Consider the following 23550-nt stretch of genomic DNA (forward strand, 5'->3'; position numbering starts at 1 on the left):
TGCCCTCTCTCCTGTCGCAGCCTCTCACTGTTCTACAGCACTACTCGATTTGCCTGATTCCACATGTATTGTGAGACCTACACTTGATCACCCTGGACCTTTCTGATTGAGTGAAAATGCAGAACCCACCTTACATAGTTAACCAGCGTAATTGATTACCTGGCATCTCCCATTTCCGGAACATGCCAAATAGCAGAACTTTTCTTTAGAACATGTTTCAAAGATATTTATCCCAGCATTGATCTTTCTAGGAGATGTTGTAATGGTGTTATGATTTTTTTCTTGCGAGTAAGTGGCCTAAGGTAACTCTTCCACTCTGTGTAGTTTGCTTTTTCCTCGTTATAACCAGTATTTGGCCTCTACTTGATACCTTTCTTCAGTTGCACGGCTGAGATTGAGTTGCCCATATAGTGTACTATGAATGCTGGTTTGACACTTGTAGTGCAATAGCTTGGTAACCTCCCATAGAACCTTTCTTAATGGTAGATTGACTACCTCATAAGTGCAATACAAACATCTCGTTCTGTTCATACCTTAAGAGACTGTAGCCCAAGTGTTAGTTTATAATTCACTGTTTGGGCTTTGACTTTGGGTTTATCAACCCTCATCTAATACAGTGTGTAAATGCATGTCTTGCTCATAGATTGAAAAAGTCTTCTGCTAATTGAGGTCAGTGGAAAATATTTAGTGCTTTTGATAGTAAGACACGATTTGAAGATAGCGCATACGGTCAGGTTTTAGGTTAATACTAGTAAAAATTGCATTTGATTTCCTTTTTAGTCTCAAGAAAAATTACCAAATATGCTTTTTAGGAAATGGCAAAACTGGTTCACAGAAAATTGCAACTGGAATTAAAAATGGTTATATTTTCTTAGTAGAAAGCGTTTTTTTAAATTTTCTGGTTTAATGATTAAAAAGTTAAGTGTGCTAGATTAATCAGCAACAAAGGAAGTTGCAAATGGCCTGAAACCTTAATGCATTTCCTGTTCATACTGAAGGCAGTAGTTTCTAGTGTGGTTTTGCTTTTTTCTAAAAAGTGGGAAAGTACAATGAATACCTTGTTATTCCTGTGTCTTAGAATGAGTGACAGCTGTAATTCTACAACTAGACTGATGTTAATTTATGGATCGTGCGGATTTTTATTTTTGTGGCATGGTAACTCAAAAGTTTGTAATTCAGGCACCGGTCGCAAGGTAAATAAATAAGGATGAGGAAAACTGTTCAGTCCATTTCAGTTCATGTATTCAGAGAGATCAGGAGTGAGGGAAATGGATCTAGCATGAAGGTAATGTTACTGGATTAATGATCTAGAGACCTGGGCATGAATTCAGATCCCAGCATGACAGTTGGGGGAATTTAAATTTGAGAATTCGTAAGTGTGGAATGGAAAGCTAGTCTTGGAAATGATGATCCAGAAACCACTAGATCTGGCTCACCAGTATTCTATAGGGGAGGTAATCTGTCACCTGGATTTGGTTTGACTTCTATTTGACTCCAGACCCACAGCCACTGGAAGACTCTTAACCGTTCTGTAAAATGGCCAAACAAGCCAGCCACAGTTATATAAAGTGCTAAAGAAAAGTTAGAACTGGACAGAACATTTGGCATCGACCCAGGCAACAGAAACGACAAAAGCACACCCTGTTCACTCAACCCTGTAAAGCTCTCCTCATTAGCATTTGGGCACTGATGCCAAACTTGACAGAACAGTCCCACAGAGTAGTCAAGGAGCAGCCTAACCTAGTCATACTCGTACTTTACAGCCAATGTCCCAGACTCTTTCATCACCATCCCTAGGTATGTCCTGTCCCAGCAGTAGGACAGCCCCACTGAAATAATAGCATAGTATTGCAGTCCGGAGGGAATGGCCCTGGGTGTCCTCACTCTGACACTGGATCCCATGATGCCTCATGGCATCAGGTCAAATAATAACCATCAGGTCAACGAAAACCTCCTATTGATTATCACCTACCACCCTCGTTCAACGAACCAGTCTGCTCCTTCATGTTGAATGCTGCTTGGAAGAAACACTTTGAGTAGCAAGGATATAGAATGTACTCTTGTAAGGGGACTTCTAATGTCCATCACCAAGAGTAGCTCAGTAGCTGTACAACTGATGAAGTTGACAGAGTCCTGAAGACCATATCTATCAGACTTGGTCTGTGGTAGGTGGTGTGAGAAACATGAAGTAAGAAAAATCTACTTCACTTCATCTTTACCTGTGGTTCTGACTCCAATGCATGGCAGTTTTGGTAAGCGTGTCCGTCACATGGTAGGCAAACTGTTGGAGAAGATACTGAGGGATAGGATCTATTCACATTTGGAAGAAAATAAACTTATCAGTGATAGGCAGCATGGTTTTGTGCAGTGAAGGTCGTGTCTTACAAACCTAATAGAATTCTTTGAGGAAGTGGCAACGTTAATTGATGAGGGAAGGGCTGTAGATGTCATATACATGGACTTCAGTAAGGCGTTTGATAAAGTTTCCCATGGCAGGTTGATGGAAAAAGTGAAGTTGTATGGGGTTCAGGGTGTACTAGCTAGATGGATAAAGAACTGGCTGGGCAAGAGGAGACAGAGTAGTGGTGGAAGGGAGTGTCTCAAAATGGAGAAAGGTGACTAGTGGTGTTCCACAGGGATCCGTGCTCGGACCACTGTTGTTTGTGATATACACAAATGATCTGGACGAAGGTATAGGTGGTCTGATTAGCAAGTTTGCAAATGATACTAAGATTGGTGGAGTTGCAGATAGCGAGGAGGACTGTCAGAGAATACAGCAAAATATAAATAGATTGGAGAGTTGGGCAGAGAAATGGCAGATGGAGTTCAATCCAGGCAAATGCGAGGTGATGCATTTTGGAAGATCTAATTCAAGAGCGGACTACACGGTCAATGGAAAAGTCCTGGGGAAAATTGATGTACAGAGAGATCTGGGAGTTCAGGTCCATTGTACCCTGAAGGTGACAACGCAGGTCGATAGAGTGGTCAAGAAGGCATACAGCATGCTTGCCTTCATCGGACGGGGTATTGAGTACAAGAGTCAGCAGGTCATGTTACAGTTGTATAGGACTTTGGTTAGGCCACATTTCGAATACTGCGTGCAGTTCTGGTTGCTACATTACTAGAAGGATGTGGATGCTTTAGGGAGGGTGCAGAGGAGGTTCACCAGGATGTTGCCTGGTATGGAGGGTGCTAGCTATGAAGAAAGGTTGAGTAGATTAGGATTGTTTTCGTTGGAAAGACTGAGGTTGAGGGGGGACCTGATTGAGGTCTACAAAATTGAGAGGTATGGACAGGGTGGATAGCAACAAGCTTTTTCCAAGAGTGGGGGGGGGGGTCAATTACAAGGGTCACGATTTCAAGGTGAGAGGGGGAAAGTTTAAAGGAGATGTGCGTGGAACGTTTTTTACGCAGAGGGTGGTGGGTGCCTGGAACGCTTTGCCAGCGGAGGTGGTAGAGGTGGGCACAATAGCATCATTTAAGATGCATCAAGACAGATATATGAACGGGCGGGGAACAAAGGGAAGTCGATCCTTGGAAAATAGGTGACAGGTTTCGATAAAGGATCTGGATCGGCGCAGGCTGGTAGGGCCAAAGGGCCTGTTCCTGTGCTGTAATTTTCTTTGTTCTTTGTTCACATTGTCCTTGTGCTAGCAAGGTTACATCTGCACACTGAGGGCATGCTCTATTACATTGTGTGACACTATTACCATGCTAGAACTGGACATTCATGAAGCATTGTGAGGTATCAACTGCAGCAGAAATGCATTCAACAACAATATGTAACCCCATGTCAGTATATCCCCCACGTAATCGTTATCAAGCACCGCAACAGCCGCCAAGCTTTCTTCAACAGCACCTCCTAAACCTAGAAGGAAAACACGTGGGAACACCACCACTTGGAAGTTCCCCTCCATGCCACACACCATCTCCAACAAGACAATCTAACCATCTTCCCTTGACATTCAAAGTCATTACTGTCACTGAAATCCCCACTATCAACATCCTGGGGATTACCATTAACCAGAAACTGAACTGAACTAGCTATATAAATACTATGGCTACAAGAGCAAGTTGCAGGCTTGGAATTCTGAGGTAAGTAACTCCACTTCCTGTTTCCCCAAAGCCTGTTGGCCATCTACATGACACAATTCAGGAGTGTGAAGGAATTCACTCCACTTGTCTGATTCAGTGCAGCTCCAACAGCACTCTAGCTCTACATCATTTATGATGAGGTAGCTCACTTGATCGGCACCCCATCCACCACCTTAAACATTAATTTCCTCTACCATTGGCACACAATGGGGCGATTTTACGGCCGTGTCACACTTGAGCGCAACATGGCCGTCAGTTTGTGGGAGAGGCTAAAATCGGCGATCAGTTTGCAATCTAATCGGCCTGCTCCCGTTGGCATAGCGAGAAACCAACAATCACCAGTTCCGGCCAATCTCTATACAGTTAACGGAATGACCCCCAGTCTAACGGCCTACCAGTATCTAACCGCCTCTCCAGCAAGTGGTCACGTGGGCTCCGATTAGTACAACTTTCTAAAAATGTGAAGATGGTGGAATGGTGATGCGGGGATCCGAGGAGGTGAATCGCCATCTTTGCTACTGGGGTTGCTGCTCCGGTGCTTGGTGGGGAGACATGGTATGGGGGGAAAGCTTCCCTTCGGGTGGGCTGCCATTGGTGTGGGGGGGGGGGGCACCCTTGTGCTGGGCGGGGGGACGGTGTCTCAGCGCCCATGGGTCTACCATGTCACCCCTGGATCGTGTGTACCCATTAGAAAGGCAACCCTGCCTATCTGCTCCACCGACTACCCATAACTCCCACTAACTGTGGAGGCCTGCGTCCGCACGGCTGAAGGCTGTTGCTTTTTTCTTAATTTAAAGTACACAATTCATTTTTTTTTCCATATTAAGGAACAACTTAGCTTGGCCAATTCACTTACCCTGCGCATCTTTGGGTTGTGAGGGTGTATGGGGTCCTGTGACCAGGGGCCCCAGCTGCGATTGAGAGTGTGGGGTCAGGGCATGTTGGATGGCAGAGGATGTGGGGGGAGGGGGGGGGAATGAGAGGGGGGAGCAATGGTCCCGGGGTGGAAGAGACCGCTGGTTGTCAGTCCCTCATCCTCTCAAATTCCATACAGCTATTACACGGAATGGATGATAGCTTGGACCCAGCGGAGGCTGACCTTGCGGAGGGTGGTAGAATGGACAGGGCAGTGACAGAGGGCCAGTGCTTACCCACTCGTGCAGCCTGGTGGAGGTCACTGATCATCTTGTGGCACTGGATGCCAGTCCTTCTGGGAACACTCTCCGAGCTGACAGCCACCGCCGCTTCCTCCCAGGCTTCACTGGCTGCCCTGTGGCTGACCCTCGGAGCCCCTTGGTGGAACAGGGTATCTCGTCTGCACTCTACTGCGTCCAACAATCTGGCTCGGGCGGCATACCCAAATTAAGGCTATACATGGACCATTTATTCTCAGATTACAAGAAAATTACGTAAATTAGGGACTGTGCTGTTCCAAGGACCAAGTCTGAGGCATATAACTCTGTTCTTCCTCACACTTGACAAAATGCTTTTAACTAGTAATTGTTTCCTTCAACCACTTCCTTGTTAATTCCAAGGCTTCACGCTGAAATCCTTCACATTCGCGTTTTATTCTCAGCCTTTGGTAGGAATTTTATCAGGAGTCGTTTGGAAACTAGCAGAGGACTTGTCTCTTTCCACTTGGTTATCACTTCCTCAAAGAACTCCAGAAAGTTGGTTAGTATGACCTTCCCCTTCTGAATCCATGCTGACTGCTGTTAACTAGTTTTTGATCTTAATGTTTACTCTCAATAATCAATTCCACTAGTTTACAAGGAACTGAAATGAGACTACGGGATCTGTCCTTGTACCTTTCTGTTTGATCAGCCTTTTTTGACAATGGGCGTCCCGTTAGATTGTTTCCAATTTACTTGTACCTCCCATTGGCTTCTTCCTAATTGTCAGTTCCTCACAAATCCTTTTCTCTGGGATCAATACTATCCCAGGGGAGGCGGTGGCATTGTGGTATTGTCGCTGGACTAGTAATTCAGACGCATGGGACCCAGGTTTGAATCCCACCATGATAGGGGGTGGAATTTGAACTCCATAAAATATCTAGAATTTAAAGTCTAATGATGACCATGAAAACTGTTGTCGAAAAATCCAACCTGGTTCACGAATGTCCATTAGGGAAGGAAATCAGCCATCCTTACCTGGTCTGGCCTACATGTGACTCCAGATCCACAGCAATGTGGTTGCCTCTGAAATGGCCTAGAAAGCCACTTCATTGCTACAAAAACACAAAACAGGAATGAAACCGGATGGACCACCCAGCATCGACCCAGGCACCAGAAATTACAACAGCAAACCCAGCCCTGTCAACCCTGCAAAATCTTCCTTACTAACGTTTGGGGGCTTGTGCAAAAGTTGGGAGAGCTGTTTCACAGACCAGTCAAGCAACAGCCTGACAAAGTCATACTCACAGAATCATACCTTACAAACAATGTCCTAGACACCACTGTCACCATTCCTGGGTATCTCCTGACTCATCGGCAAGTCATACCCAGCAGATGTGGTAGCACAGTGCTATACCGTCGGGAGTTACTCTGGGAGTCCCCATCATCGACTGTGAACCCCATGAAGAAGTCTCATGGCTTCAGGTTAAACATGGGCAAGGAAACCTCCTGCTGATGACCATGTACCACCCACCATCAGCTGAGGAATCTGTATTCCATGTTTTTTTTATAATCTGTATTGTCACAAGTAGGCTTACATTAACACTGCAATGAAGTTACTGTGAAAAGCCCCAAGTCACCACATTCCGGCGCCTGTTCAGGTACACCGAGGGAGAATTCAGAATATCCAATTCACCTAACAGTACATCTTTTGGGACTTAACACCACTTGGAGGAAGCACTGAGGGTGGCAAGGTTGCAGAATATACTCTGGGTGGGAGACTTCAACATCCATCACCAAGAGTGGCTCGGTAGTACCACCACGGACATAGCTGCTAGACTGGGACTCCAGCAGGTGGTGAGGGAACCAACAAAAGGGAAAAGCATACGTGGCCTCATCCTCAGCAACCTGCCTGCTGCAGATGCACCTGTTCATGACAGTATTGGTAGATGTGACCAGAACACAGTCCTGTCTTCATATTGAGGATACCCTCCATTGTGTTGTGTGACACTATTGTGGGATAGATTCGAACAGATCTGGCAACTCCAGCCTAGGCATCCATGAGGTACTCTGGGCCATCAGCAGCAGCAGGATTGTGCTCCGCCACAATAATTGCTCTTGAGAAGATGGTGGTGAGCTGCCTTCTTGAGGTGCTGCAGTCCAAGTGGTGTAGGTATACCTACTGTGCTATTAGGGAGGGAGTTCCAGGATTTTGACTCTCCATCAGTGAAGGGACAGCAATATATTTCCAAGTTTGGATAGTGAGTGACTTGAAGGGTAATGTCCAGGTGATGGTGTTCCCAGATGCCTGCTGCCCTTCTCCTTCTCGATGATAGTGGTCGTGGGTTTGGAAGGTGCTGCCCAAGGATCCTTGATGATTTCTTGCCATACATCTTGTAAATAGTACACACTGCTACTGTCACTGCTTGTGGAAGGGTTGCCTATCAAGTGCCTGCTTTGTCCTGGATGGTGTGGAGCTCCTTGAGTGTTGTTGGAACTGCGCTCATCCAGGCAAGTGGGAAGTATTCCATCACACTCCTGACTTGTGCCTTGTGGGCGGGCTTTGGGGAGTCAGGACGTTGAGTTATTCACCGCAGAATTCCTAGCCTCTGACCTCTTTTAACCACAGTATTTATCACAGGATGTTGATAGTGGGGGAATCAGTGATGATAGTGTCATTGAATGTCAAGGGACGATGTTTTGATGCTCTCTTATTGGAGATGATCATTGCCTGGCACTTGTGTCACGTAAATGTTACTTGCCAATTGTCAGCCCAAGCCTGGATAGTGTCCAGATCTTGCTGTATTTGACGTGGACTGCTTCATTTTCTGAGGAGTGGCGAATGGTTCTGAACATTGTGCATTCATCAGTGAAGATCCCCACACACTGACCTTATGTTGGAAGGTAGGTCATTGATGAAGCAGTTAAGATGGACACTGGGTATGTTAATTTTGCTGTTATGTTACTAAACTGGTAACTCCCTTTCAGTTAGTATTTACGTGAATTATCTTTAATCGATAATGAACAGCCTCAGCTAATTTCAGGTCATTGAGCTGTGAAGGACTTGATTTTTTCCTTCTGCCTTTGTGCACAGAAATAGGAAATGAGCTGTTATTTGGCTGTTGCAACCTGTGGGATAATGGCCGGACTTCTCCAGCCGTTGGGATTTTCTCCTCTCCCCCCCCCCCCCGGTCCACAACTTTCCCAGTGGCGTGGGGTGGCTTTGATGGGAAGTCCAGTTGACAAGCAGCGGGAGTAGGGAATCCCACCCCCAGCGAATGGCGTGCCACCGAGAAACATGCAGCTGGGGGGTTGGAGAATCCCATCCAATACCTTGCACAGGAAAAGATAACATTCTTAAAACGATGTATAGTCTTCTGACCTGTACTTACTACCTGCATTCACACAGGAATTTAAAAAACACGGTAATGTCAATAGGATGACCAGGAAAAGGCTTAAAAGGAAAACATGAGATGGTTAAATGGCTGCTGATTAACATATGAGACAACAGAAAGAACAAAAGTGAAAAGAAAACATTTTAAGAGACACTGATTAAGTTACATTTCCTTTGTTCAGTTTCTTTTCAAATAGAGTTTATCTTAATTTTTTATATGTTCTAATGAATCTGAAATCATATATGCTCCGTCCTTTCCATAGATACTGCACTGTTCTCCACAGATAAATGACTCGACTGTGCAGTGTTCCAGCATTTTTGCTTTTGTTTTAAGTTTTACATCATTGTGGCTTATTTCCTTTCTATCTAAATGTCTTGGTTGGGTCTCTATGTTACCAACCAATTAGATGATTTCTATGTTACTTGCGAGCCAAAGTATGCTACTGTACGGTTCTTTCTGACTGTGGGCTTGTGGCTAAACAGAGGCTTGAGAAACGTGGCAATGTTCTAATAGATCTAATAGAATCTAAGAGATCTAATAGAAACTTACAAGATAATGAATGGCTTAGATAGGGTGGACGTAGGGAAGTTGTTTCCATTAGCAGGGGAGACTAAGGCCCGGGGGCACAGCCTTAGAATAAAAGGGAGTCACTTGAGAACAGAGATGAGGAGAAATTTCTTCAGCCAGAGAGTGGTGGGTCTGTGGAATTCATTGCCACAGAGGGCGGTGGAGGCCAGGACGTTGAGTGTCTTTAAGACAGAAGTTGATAAATTCTTGATTTCTCGAGGAATTAAGGGCTATGGAGAGAGAGCGGGTAAATGGAGTTGAAATCAGCCATGATTGAATGGTTGAGTGGACTCGATGGGCCGAATGGCCTTACTTCCGCTCCTATGTCTTATGTTTGGCATGGGCAGCTTGAATGGGTAGAAGGAAATCTCGTTTTGTAAACTGAAATCTGATCGCTAGGTTGGGCCGCTTTTGAAATTAAGGCTAGTTTGTGAGTGTAATCCTGTTATAGGTTCAAACATAATTTCAGTAATTTTAAAAATAAATTCGGTGAATAGCAAATGAAATGAAAATAACTAAGTATTTGTTTATGCTAACAAAGGGTGAAATAAGTTCCTGTTAAGCAAATGGGAAACAGTAAAAGAGGAAACTGTGGCGTAAATGTCCTCCAATTCATACATCAGTGATGAAATACTCTCATGAAAGCATTTTCTCATCACTCAGAATTAAATTGATGCACCAGTTTCTGGTTACAAATTATTTGCAACTCTCTTAGCCGACCAAACTCTAAACCATTTCACTTGGTGTGGTTTTGAGGTGGTAGATTTTACAGGAAGGTTTGGAAACATTCCCTTTTTCAGTGAAAGTATTCTTTAGAGGTTTATAATACTTAGAAGGAAACAAAAGGCATGGGGAAAATCAGCCGTTACGGTTTTATAACACACTGGTTACTGACAGACATTTATAAAACGTGTGATATATTTGGTGTTTTTTCCTGCAAATCTTCAGGTAAGGCAAATATCCTGGATTTTCATTGCTCTCAGTCTGCAGAAATAATTATCTTCAGTAAAATTATGTTTTCAATACACATTGCATTCGTAATATTTTAGGCAATAACAGAACCACTAAGAGGGATAGGATATATGCAGGGTAGTCAGACCATCCAACTGCAGGGCTGCTGGCCTGGCCTCAGATGAGCCCATATTTGAAGCCCTCCGCTCTCTACTGCCACCTGTGGGAGTAGTGAAAGCTGTCAGACTTCACACCTGATGCTGGACTTTGCCTGTTGCAAGTTGTATTCCCAGTGGCGATCAGAAGAGACCCATGTGTGTTAATTAATCTCTAATAAGTGGAATCTAGCATCTACTCTTAACATTCAATGGCATTGCCAGCACTGAATCCCACACTATCCGCATCCTGTTGACATGTCCTGAGAAGGAATACATTTTTTTTTAAAAATCCAACTCTTGTTCAAAAAGTATTGCTGTATCTGCTTCCACCTGCTTTCCAGACCAATTACCTAAAGCTGTTTTTTAAAAAGACATTGTTCATGGGATGTGGTTGGCTAGGCCCGTATTTATTGCCCATCCCTAATTGCCCTTGAGGAGATGATTGTGAATTGCCGCTTTCAACCACCCAGTCCATGTGATGTGGGAACACCCACAGTGCTGTTAGGGAGCGAGTTCCAGGATTTTGCCCCACTGACTGTAAAGTAACGGCAATATAGTTCCAAGTGAGTGACTTGGAGGAGAACTTCCAGGTTGTGGTGTTCCCATGGGTCTTTGCCATTGTCGTTATAGATGCTAGGGTCTGTGGACTTGAAAGTTGCTGTCAAAGGAGCCTTGATGAGTTGTTGCAGTGCATCTTGTAGATGGTACACACTGCTGCCACTGTGTGGAGGGAGTGAATATTTAAGGTAGTGGGTGGGGTTCCAATAAAGAAGATTCCTTTGTCCTGGATGTTCTGGAGCTTGTTGAGTGTAGTTGGGGCTGCACAGGTCCAGGCAACAGGAGAGTGTTCCTCCACACTGCTGACTTATGATGTGTCAATGGTGGAAAAGCTTTGGGGATTCAGGAGATGAGTTACTCGCTGCAGAATTCCCAGCCTCTGATCTCTGCTTGTAGCCACAGTATTTATATAGCTAGTTCAGTTCAATTTCTGGTCAATATTAACCCCAGGATGTTGATCATGGGGGATCGTAATGCCATTGAATATTATGAGATGATGGTGAGATTCCCACTTGTTGACAATGTTCATTGCCTGGCACTTGTGTGGCATGAATGTTACTTGCCACTCATCAGACCAAGCCTGATAATTGTCCATGTGTTGCTGAACAATGACATGGACTGCTTCAGTACCTGGGGAGTCACAAATGATGCTGAACATTGTGCAATAATCAGTGAATGTGCCCACATCTGATCTTATGATGGAGAGAATGTCATTGACAAAACAGCTCAAGATGGTTGAGCCTCGGATACTACCCTGAAGAATGATATTCCAGGACTGAGCCATACAAACATACAAGTTAGGAGCAGGAGTAAACCATTCAGCCCTTCGAGTCAGGTAAAGTCATGGCTAATCAGATTGTGGTCTCCAGCCCAAATTCTGCCTTCCCCTGATGACCGTTGAATCCCTTGTTAGTCAAAACTGTGTCTACCTCTGACAAACATATTTATTGGCCCTGCCTCCACCACTCTCCGGGGTGAAAGTTCCAGAGATTCATGACCCTCTGAGAAAAAATAACTTATTTTCAGCTCCACCATAAATGGGAGCCCTTTGTTTTAAACTGTGTCCCCTAGTTCTCATCTCTCTAACACGATGAAATATCCTTTCAGAATCCACCCTGTCAATTCCCCTCAGGATCATGTACATCTTCTAAGCTCCGGTATTCGATGTGGTCTCAACACCACCCTATACAATAGTAGCAAAACATCTCAACTTATATATTCCTTTCTCCTTTCAATAAACAACAACATTCCATTTGCCTTCCTAATCACCTGCTGCAGCTGCATATCAACTGTTCTTGCTTCGTGTATGAGGGCACGGAGATCCCTCTGTACCCCAGAGTTCTGCAATTTCACACTACTTAAATATTATATTGCTTTTCTATTCTTTCTGCCAAAGTGGACACGTTCACATTTTCCATCTTATACTCCCATCTGCTAAATTTTTGCCCAGTCACTTCACCTATCTATGTCTCTTTACATACACCTTGGGCGCGATTTAACTGGAAAAAAAAATCTTGTGTCTGGTTTTGGGAGTGTTTAGTGGTGTGTTTCTTGGTGACGTCTCGAGAGACTCCAAAATCCTGTGAAGCGTTTCGAGCATTGCAAATCACAAGATTCAGTGGCCTCGTCCCGACACAAAGTCAGGTGTGACGAGGCTATTAAATTGCACCCCTTGTCCTCGTCACAACTTACTTTCCTACCTACCTTTGTGTCATCAGCAAATTTAGCACCCATTTAATCAGTCATTTCAACCAAGTCATTGATATAAATTCTTGTTAGCTAACCATTCATCCACTATGCTAATATGTTACACTCTATATCATGAGCTCTTTTGTTTCGTATCATTTGTTGTGACACCTTAAATGCCTTCTGGAAATCCAGGTACAGCACAACAAGTTCTCTTTAACCATGTTGCTTGTTAGTTCTCCAAATAACTCCAATAAATTAGCCAAATATGATTTCCATAATTTATTGAGATATACTGAGATGGTTGACCTCCAACAATCACAACCATCTTCCTTTGTGCAGGGTTATGACTCCAACCAGTGGAGAGCTTTCCCCTCTGATTCCTGGTGATTTCAGTTTTGGTGGGGCTGCTTGATGTCACACTCTGTCAAATGCTGCCTTGATGTTAAGAGCCGTCACTCTCACCTCACCTCTGAAGTTCAGCTCTTTTGTCCATGTTTGGACCAAGGCTGCGATGAGGTCAGGAGCCGAGTGACACTGGCAGAAGTGCCGCTTGTTACAATCTTTGGCCAGTTGGGCGATCCAGTTAGAGGCCAACAACCTTTTGATTAAAGTAGTCAAAGTTTGAAATTCAGAACACTTGCTTTTCATAGAGTTTACAGTGCAGAAGGAGGCCAGTCGACCCATCGAGTCTGCACCGGCCCTTGGAAAGAGCACCCCACTTAAGCCCACACTTCCATCCTATCCCAGTAACCCCACCTAATCTTTTTTCTTTTGGACACTAAGGGCAATTTAGCATAGCCAATCCACCTAACCACATCTTTGGACTGTGGGAAGAAACCGGAGCACCCGGAGGAAACCCACGCAGACACAGGGAGAACGTGCCGACTCCGCACAGACAGTGGCCCAAGCCGGGAATTCAACCTGGGACCCTGGAGCTGTGAACCAATTGTGCTAACCATTATGTTACTGTGCTGCCCTTTTGGAATAAAATAATAGAATCCCTACAGTGCAAAAGGATGCCATTCTGTCCATCAAGTCTGCACCAACCCTTTTAGCACAGTGGTTAGCGCTGTAACCGGGGCTGTTTAGACCAGGGCTAAATCGCTGGCCTTGAAAGCAGACCAAGGCAGGCCAGCAGCACGGTTCAATCCCCTTAACAGCCTCCCCGAACAGGCGCCGGAATGTGGCAACTAGGGGCTTTTCACAGTAACTTCATCGAAGCCTACTTGTGACAATAAGCGATTTTCATTTTTCATTTCAATGTTGCTTCACAGCGCCAGGGACCCTGGTTCGATTCCCGGCTTGGGTCACTGTCTGTGCAGAGTCTGCACGTCCTCCCCGTGTCTGTGTGGGTTTCCTCCGGGTGCTCCGGTTTCCTCCCACAAATCCCGAAAGATGTACTTCTTCGGTGAATTGGACATTCTGAATTCTCCCTCAGTGTAGGCGCCGGAGTATGGCAACTAGGGGATATTCACAGTAACTTCATTGCAGTGTTAATGTAAGCCTAGGGCAAATTTAGCATGGCCACTCCACCTAACCTGCATATCATTGGAATAAAGCCACAAGATTCCACAGGTTTTGAATAAACTTTACTGTACAAGTTCCGAAAGACAAAACCGTTCATAAATCAGTCTTGCATGCTAACATTCAGGGTAATCATGACGTACAGGTGAATTAATTGATGAACTGTAGTCGGACACCACAGTCGAGTAAATGCAACCAAAAATGGGTTCCATAGCTTTTTCAACAACCCACTCCGATATTAGTCCCATTGTGAGCTCAAGGGTGAATGATCTTACTTTTCTGGAATTATTTGTGTCAAAAGTGTTTTGCTATGAATGCCAGCAGGTATGTCTGAATCTTGACTTTCCATTTTCACTTGCTTTTCTTTTCCAGGAATTGTGTTTGCCATTGTTGGTAGAAACGTTAATGAATAGATATATGAAAAGTTCTCTGGTATTTTGCTTTTGAAATTCTGCTGTTTGCTGTCTTCCAGGGCGATGCTCATGTTCTTAACATTATGTCAACCGTACACAAATGTGGAAGTTGAGGTAAGAGTTCAGATTATGGTACTTAGCTACTAGTTTCAATTATGTCTTTCAATTTAACTTGAACTTCTTTCTTGGATATGCGACTTAAGAATAAACTGTCAGGGCAGCACGGTGGTGCAGTGGTTACCACTGCTATCTCACGGCACCGAGGTCCCAGGTTCGATCCCGGCTCTGGGTCACTGTCCGTGTGGAGTTTGCAAGGGCAGGGTAGGTGGATTGGCCATGTTAAATTGCCCCTTAATTGGAAAAAAAATGATTGGATACTCTAAAATTTATTAAAGTGAGTGTGTGTGTGTGTGTGTGTGTGTGTCTATGATTAGGAATTACTGTCACTGATGGTATCTGATGAATGTTTGACACACGTAAAACATTGCTATTTTAACAAAATTGAGATAATGCATTAAAAATTAATAGATTGGGGGCCACATGATGTGAACGCAGGAGCAGTTGCATTTTTGCGAGCTCCAGCTCGGCTCGTTTGATCCTTCATTTCATCCTGGTGTACATTTCTTATTTGTTTTTCCTTGGGTTACGTAGCTTATGCTATGTCCCTGGAAGTTTCTGATTGTTTTGTTTGCAAAGAAGAGCCACAATAAAATGCTAAAATCCTCGTTTGTTTGTGGCAGTCGGAGTGGGCTGCGGTGGGGCCCGGCTTGCAATGGTGCAGTTGCTACTGAGCGGGTCCTCGCCATGGCGGTGCTGTGTGAATCTGGATGTTGGCCGCCGTCAAAGATGTCGTCTTGCCTGAAAATACCGGCCCTGCGGTTGCAGATGGTTAGAGTTCACTTTGCAGGATTGTGGGATACCTTTAGAAGAGTGGCGGAGGTGCGTGAGAGGGTTCTTGTATTCGAAGGAGCATTGTCCTTCGTGCCATTTAAATCCTGCTGCATTGTTTATTATGACTGGTTCAGGAGACGGGGCCGGGCAGCGTGTCCCCTGAGCCTAGTCCTTGGTGAGAGGTAGCAGGCAAGTTCCTGATTGAGTTGGAGAATTGGCTGGCATCCTTTGGTAATCTTGAATTGGAGGCTGGGTGCATCAGATTCAATGAAGCACAATTGAACCCTGTTTTCGAGACAAGGGGTCGGTAGGGCCCACTGAACCCTGGTCCTATATAGTCCTATTCTTGATGCATGTCGTGAGGGCTTCCAAGTTAGCCGAGCGGGTTAAAGCTTTCCCCCCAAGCTAGGGCCCAGGCTGTGGACCGCCTAGGCATTGGAGAGATGACATGGGTCGATCTTTGGAATTCTTGAGAGATCCTAAAGGGTGCTCATTGATCCTGCCTTATCCTTTGCCTTCTCATGTGACATGGAAGATGTCTTTATCCTGCAATTTACCCTGTGATTCTTCCATAACCCTGAACATTACTCCCTGTTGGTCATGTTGTTGACTTTTTGTTACTGTCTTTTTCTTCTTGTAGGGAGTGTGAAATGTGAGCATAATGGCCTGAGTCAATGAATATCCTGTTCTCGCAAAATCATTTTGAGTCAGTTATGGGAAGTTGTGATTTGTGCTTGGCTTTACTCCTTCTGGTTGTTGTGTTTTATAATTTTTGTGGTTGGGGGAGGGGAGTGTTTTTTGTCACCCCCGTCTCGTTTATGAAGAGGAGGAGTGGAACCAGGGCCGGGTGAAGGGCGGGTGGTTGTGGTTGGGTAGAGGTAGCTCAGTCCTCACATACATTGAAGATAGCCCCTTCAGTTCGACCTAATCCGTTTCAGATTTTCTTTTGGATTTTTAAAATATTCTTTGAATTAAGAATCTATGTCTTAATTGAACTTTGGCCTGGGCAAAGTTTGTATCCTTGGGAGGACTGGGTTCCTTCTGACTCCTCCTTAAGGTTGAGTTTTTCCTTTCGTCCACTTGGGTCTTTCCCCTTGCTACTCTCCTGAACTATTGTGGTGGTTGGGTTGTTGAGGTGGGTGGCTGCTCTGGGTATTCTTTCTGCATGGGTTGTCACCTTGACCTCGGCTCGGTGTCCCTTCCTTGGGGTTTTCTTTTCCTTTTCTTCATCTGAGTGAGCATTATGTTGGTTCTTATCCTGATCTGGTCTTGTGGTTTTAGGGCATTCCCTAGTTATGCTGGGGAGGAAGGAACTGGCCTTTCTTCCTCGGGCTCCTGACTGTTGGGTGTTGATTGACGGGTCTTCCTCTCAGGCTGCGCCCCCTCCACTTTGGCCAGGGCTGGAATAATCATCCTTTTTTGGTGCGTTGTCCTGGCTCAGCAGGCATGCAGGTTTTTGGGATGAGCTGGAGGTCCCGGGTGCGTGGTTTCTTGTGTGACGGCTGGTGTTGCGTTGGGCCAGACCCTGTGCTGTTACTTCCTGAGGAGGTGAGTCACCTTCTGTTAGAGTGGTCGGTGTCATCTCTTCACGGGTGAATGTTATCTTCTGGTGCGATAGCTCTGCTAGTGTTTTTTCACCCTGCTTTTCTTTCTTTTTCTACCTTGGGAAAATCTGAAAGCTGGACCATTGTTTGAACATGGTGTTGTTGCCGGTCCTCTCTTCACAATTGTATGTTCATTCTGGGGGTGTCCCGATAGGCTCTAGCTCCCGACATCATCTCCTCCTTTGACAGGCTGGGGAATCAAATGGATAAGGATTTCAATTATGCACTCTATCTGCTCCTTCAACTCCACAGGATCCTTCTGTAGTATAAGGGAAAGGCATAGTAAGGGTTAATGTTGGACCAGGTATATTACCGCATGGAAAGGTGTAAAGAAACACATACAAATCTACAGGACAGTCTTGTATTGATAAGAGACGTGTATAGAGGCAAGCATGGACACAGCTCCAGCTTAGACCTTATACTGTATATTTGTACATAGTTATGAGCAGTTAATAAACACTTACTGGTGGTAAACTATACAGGGCTCAGAACTTCTTTGTTAGACCTACTGAACGTTGCACAACATCTTACAACTAACTGGCAGTTATCTGAACAATCCAGAACCTCACAGAAGCCAGAGAATAAATTTAAAGCCTAGAAGATTGAAAAAAAAACCCAACATGATGAAAAACATCAAAGCAAAGATGCAGAAGGAGACCACCAGGGAAAAGCTCCAGAAGCTGGATTGGAAGCAGAGGCAGAAATAAAATTCCACGATGTAACGGAATATGCCATTGAATTCCATGGAAGTCCAGCTTCTAAACAATGCACAGTCAACCTAACATGTATGACCTAAAAAATGTAACTTATTGGCCAGAATGAGTTCAAAAAGGTTTGTCAGCAGCAGTCAGAATTGCCATTTTAAAATGCATCGTGAACAGCTTGAGTCGGTGCCAGAGCATGTAACAACTGAGTTCTGACTGAAAAAAATAATTGGCAGTTTAAGACAACCGGAACGGCTTCACGACCGAGAATACTTAAGATACTGTGAGGAAGACCCAAGGAAAGTTTATCCAGAGAGTCCCTGCTGAGAATTTTAAAACACAGAAATTGCAAACCTCATTACCGCAGGAGCCCACCAAAAACAGCAAGCGGGGGAAACTCATTGAGAAGAAGCGTATGGCTGCGTCATCTTGGATTTCCTATCGGCATTTGAAGCTTTTGACATTTTTAATTTGAAGTAACCATGGATCAAAAATCTACCTCACCAGACCAGTTTGGATTTGTCCAAGGCCCAGACCAACTGCAAAATTGGTGTTGTTGGTGAAAGAGATTTCTTAGATACATGACTGCTTCAGTTCTGGTCAAAAAGACACAAGCTGAACAGGTTAACACACTTCTTAATTCGATATGTCCAATGATACAATAGTTAGACAAGGTATCAGTGAATTCTCAGTAAAATTTGACCAAAGGTTTTAAATCATTTGATGCATTTTAATTTGGGCAGTAACAACATCCTGGAAAAAGCAATGTTTAACAATGTGCCCAACAGCCATGAGAACTTGTTCACTCCTTCATTAATATGTGGTGCAAAATAGCTGAAGGCGATAATCGGGGACAGAATTGTACAGAGACAATGCACTCGGACATGCTTCAAGCCAAGGAAACTTTGACCCTTGAAAAGGCCATTAAGCTTGTCAGACAATCCAAACTCCGTTTACAGCACAGATCCATCTTAAGGGATGAAGGCAAGCCACGGTACAGAGAAACCCTCACTATCCAGCTAGTAAAACAGCAGAGGAGCAGGGACACTCCAAGCCAAGGTAGGGCAGCACGGTAGCACAGTGGGTAGCACAATTGCTTCACAGCTCCAGGGTCCCAGGTTCGATTCCCGGCTGGGTCACTGTCTGTGCAGAGCCTGCACATTCTCTCCGTGTCTGCATGGGTTTCCTCCGGGTGCTCCGGTTTCCTCCCACAGTCCAAAGATGTGCAGGTTAGGTGGGTTGGCCATGCTAAATTGCCCTTAGCATCCAAAAAGGTTAAGTAGGGGTTACGGGGATTAGGGTAGACACATGGGCTTGAGTAGGGTGCTCTTTGTAAGGGCCAGTGCAGACGCGATGGTCCGAATGGCCTCTTCTGCATTGTAAATTCTATGATTCTAAGGGAAGCAATACCCTACATACACAATAACAGAAAATACTGGACTATCGCAGCAGGTCTGAAAGCATCTATAGTGAGTGAAGGGATCTAACATTTTTAGTCCGGGTGACTTTGTCAGTAATTTGCTTTTATCTTTGAGGCAATATCCTAATCGACCACAAGAAGGCGGGCAACCATGCCAGCACTGAAACCAAGTGATGCCACAGCGGGATCAATGTCCGGCAATCTCAGCACAGTGTTTTAATTGCAACCGCATTGGATACTTTGGATAGCTATGCAAACCTAACCAGACGCACGGATGATCCCAAGACACGCTATCACACCAAGAGGAAACACAACCATGCTTCTTGACTGAGGCGAAAGCTTAGGAATTTTCATTCTGTAATGTGGACATCTTGGTTAATAGTCATCACACAAACTTTAAATTGGACACGGGAGCCAAGGCTACAGCCCTCTCAGAGAAGGAAGCACGGAATCAATGGCTGATGCCACCTAGCACACCATTGTATGGAGTATGTGACATCAAACCCCCCCATTGAAAAATAAAATACCGTGAATGCTGGAAATCTGAAATAAAACAGAAAATATTAGATAAACTCAGTGGGTCAGGAAACATCTGTGGAGCGAGAAACTCAATTAACATCACATGGACTTGAAATGTTATCTGTGTTTCTCTCTCTACAGACATTGCTAAACCTTCTGAGTTTAGCCAGTATTTTCTGTATCTATCCCAGTGAAGTGTAAGGATCCTCCTGTTTGTTCCCTGTTTTTCCATGTTACTTTTTAAAAAAATTTGCTGTTACAAATTTGATTAATGGGCCTATAGAACAGAGAACATACAGTGCAGAAGGAGGCTATTTGTCCCATCGAGTCTGCACCGACCCACTTAAACCCTCACTTCCAATCTATCCCCATAACCCAATAACCCCTCCTAACCTTTTTAGTCATTAAGGGCAATTTAGCATGGCCAATCCACCTAACCTGCACGTCTTTGGACTGTGGGAGGAAACCGGAGCACTCCGAGGAAACCCACGCAGACACAGGGAGAACATGCAGACTCCGCACAGACAGTGACCCAGTGGGGAATCGGCGCTGTGAAGCCACAGTGCTATCCACTCGCGCTACTGTGCAATTGCCTTTAATGCGGGGTTTGCCTTTAATCCGAGCAGAAGCCTGTTAGTTCAAACTGAAGATTTACTCGGTGACCCTAAGACAAAGCAGTCTGCATTAAGTTGTCTGTAATTCCAACCAGCAGATTCCAGAGCAATTTAACTGACATCAGTGATGCCTCGTGTGATTGACTTGGCTGGTGGCCAATGAACTGGCTCAAAATGCTGGGCTTTGCCAAAACCTGGTGGTGATTGGTTCTGACCTCTCTGGAATGTTTCTCTCGCCCCAGTAAGGTTGGGCTGCTTTCAGTTTCGGTTGAGTTCAGAGGCTGGAAGAAGCCTCTCTGATTCTCTCTCAGATGTGATAAATTCTCTCTCAAACTCCAGTTTAATGGCCCGCCTTTGTCTCCAGCATGGTTTTCCTCGGATTGCAGAACGGTAAAGTCAGTCCACAAACTGGAAGCAGGGGCTAATGCAAACATGTGTCTACAGGAAGAGCGAGGCCTTGAAGCAAAACTGGAGCCGAGGGCCCAGTTTAATATAAACTAAAGTGCCTCTCCGGAAGAGATCCTAGTGCTGTGGGTACTAAATGTATGTTGCTGCTGGAAGACCCATCACCAACTGTACACCGGTGTCTCTGATCACTCCGTGTACTGGGGGGACAGCTTGTTACAAAGAATGCAACATAGAAAGCAAGGACTCTTGTCTTCCTTTTTATCTTTGCCCTTATTATTTTCACCCCTTGTGTGTGTGACTGTGTGTGTAGAGGATGGGATGGTTAAAGTGGGGGTAGTATGTTATCTTGCCATTAGTCTGTTAATATTACTGCATATGAAAAAAATGAAATGAAAATCGCTTATTGTCACAAGTAGGCTTCAAATGAAGTTACTGTGAAAACCCCGAGTCGCCACACTCTGGCGCCTGTTCGGGGAGGCTGGTACGGGAATTGAAATGTGCTGCTGGCTTGCCTTGGTCTGCTTTAAAAACCAGCTCTTTAGCCCTGTGCTAAACCAGCCCCTATTTCATCCTTGTTTCTGTTATAATTAAACCTTTAGTTGCGTTTCAACTTGCACACCTGGTGATTGTAAGTTATTGGGCAGCCAAGAGCCAAAGATATCAGGGAATTTCAGATGAATTATTGGTAATTCACTTGTGTTGGGACTGCATGGTCTGCAACTGGAATTGACCATGCATTATATCACTACAGTGCAGAAGGAGACCATTCGGTCCATCGAGTCTACACCAACCCTCTGAAAGAACACTTTGCGCATGCCCAAACCCACACTATCCCTGTAACTCTACCTAGGGTCAATTTAGCATACCAAATTCCCCTAACCTGCATATCTTTGGATGTGGGTGGAAACCGGAGCACCCGGAGGAAACTCATGCAGACACGGGGAGAAAGTGCAAATTCCACACATTCACTCCTTCCAAATTAAACCCGAGTCCCGTACTGTGAGGCAGCAGTGCTAACCACTGCCACCATGCCACATTAGTCCAGGGTGTCGTAACAAAAGTATTCTGCAGGCAACACTGGTATAAGACAAGAAATATGAGAGATCCTGTTATTCCGAATTCTGTTGTGGGATTGTCCCAGTCCCAAAACTGAACAGGTTGGTCCATCCATATCAGCATTCACTTTTTCTTGTTTGTCCATGGAATGTGGGCGTCGCTGGCTGGGCCTGCATTTATTGCTCATCTCTCGGGGTGTTTAAGAGTCAACTGCATTGCTGTGGATCTGGAGTCACATGTAGGCCAGACCAGGTAAGTACGACAGATTTCATTCCCTAAAAGACATTTACATTCATTTATGGGATGTGGGCTATTGTTCATCCCTAATTGCCCTTGAACTGAGTGCTTTGCTGGGCCAGTTCATAGTCAACCACATTGTTGTGGGTGTGGAATCACATATAGACCACACCAGGATGGCAGATTTCCTTCCCTATGGTTTCGTGGTCATTATTAGATTTTTAATTGCAGTTTTTTATTGAATTCAAATGTTGCCATTTGCTGTGGTGTGATTGGAACCAGAATCCCCAGAGTATTACCAAGTTTTCTGAATGACTAGACCAGTGACAACACTACTCTGCCATTGCCTCCCCGACCTCACACAGCTCAATGAAGCCAAGATTAACCTGACCGAACCATCTAAAAGGTATTTTCAAATCTCAAGGCTGTTGGTGGCTTTTAGCAGCTTCCAGATTGCTGTCCACATTCATCACCCCTTGGCAGATTTTGCTTCAACTGCTTACCGCACTGGAAATCTTTCAACGCTGGGCTAAACCGCTGGCTTTTAAAGCAGACCAAGGCAGGCCAGCAGCACGGTTCAATTCCCGTACCAGCCTCCCCAAACAGGCGCCGGAATGTGGCGACTAGGGGTTTTTCACAGTAACTTCATTTGAAGCCTACTTGTGACAATAAGCGATTTTCATTTTCATTTCATTTTTCACAATGTCGGCTATTTTGCAAGGGCTAAAGGGCGCCATCTGCAATATGGATAATGTTTTGGTCTGCGGCGCGACAGTTCAATGACATGACAAACTCATTTAAATTTGCAAGTCTGGTTCACACCCAGTGAGGATCGGGAGCATCCCGATTCGTTTTGTACCTGGCGCGAACCCCTTTTTTGGGGCTCTCCCGCTATTCACCGGGATTAGTGGGAGGTTGGCCGGGCACAACGGGGGATGAGAATCGTCTCCGTAATCTTCATATCTTTATTTTTACTGGATTACCTATTATTCTGGGAAAATTACATCTGTCAGGCAGAACAAATATCGAGCATGGAGAAAACTAGGGTGACCCTTGTTCATGTCTTTTTCTAATAGTGTAGTATCATCAAATCAGCCTCAAAATTTGTATCTTGAACCAAATATTGGCCCATAACTTCCTCCTAGCGGGAGGCTGTCGGAAATAGAAGAATTTGTTGCTTACTTACCTCCATTGAAAAATCCTAATCCAAATCCCGATCGGAGAAGCACCTTCAAACATACGGCAGGAAAGACTCCGCGAAGGCAGCACAGTGGCGCAGTGGGTTAGCACTGCGGCTTCACCGCGCTGAGGTCCCAGGTTCTATCCCGGCTCTGGGTTACTGTCGATTTGGAGTTTGCACATTCTCCCTGTGTTTGCGTGGGTTTCGCCCCCTCAACCCAAAAATGTGCAAGCTAGGTGGATTGGTCACGCTAAATTGGCCCTTAATTGGAAAAAATGAATTGGGCACTCTAAATTTTTTTAAAAAGGAAAGACTCCGCAGGCCCCAGCGTGACGCAGGAGGAGCTTAGTCACACTCCCTTATGGCAGGGCCAGATTGCGAAGGCCCATTGAGGGTGTGCTGTGAAAGAGCAGTTTTAGAGTGAAGACAGAGACAGCAAAAAGAATTCTCCATTA

At 44.9% G+C, this 23550-nt stretch overlaps 1 protein-coding gene and 1 long non-coding RNA gene across 3 annotated transcripts in view; one reads left to right on the forward strand and one right to left on the reverse strand.

The window, feature by feature from the left end:
• The window catches only part of lpcat2 (lysophosphatidylcholine acyltransferase 2), a 101788-nt gene that overhangs the window by 60923 nt on the left and 17315 nt on the right, over positions 1 to 23550 (forward strand). For both annotated transcript variants that reach the window (XM_072518274.1, XM_072518275.1), the window contains exon 8: positions 14522 to 14576. In XM_072518274.1, the coding sequence (XP_072374375.1) occupies positions 14522 to 14576 (55 nt within the window). The remainder of the gene's footprint in view (positions 1 to 14521; positions 14577 to 23550) is intronic.
• LOC140430661 (uncharacterized) overlaps positions 14093 to 23550 on the reverse strand; it is an 89763-nt gene continuing 80305 nt past the window's right edge. The window contains exon 4 of the long non-coding RNA XR_011949493.1: positions 14093 to 17147. This is a non-coding gene — a long non-coding RNA (uncharacterized lncRNA). The remainder of the gene's footprint in view (positions 17148 to 23550) is intronic.

Source organism: Scyliorhinus torazame, chromosome 10 (assembly GCF_047496885.1).
Source record: "Scyliorhinus torazame isolate Kashiwa2021f chromosome 10, sScyTor2.1, whole genome shotgun sequence".
Taxonomy (NCBI): domain Eukaryota; kingdom Metazoa; phylum Chordata; class Chondrichthyes; order Carcharhiniformes; family Scyliorhinidae; genus Scyliorhinus; species Scyliorhinus torazame.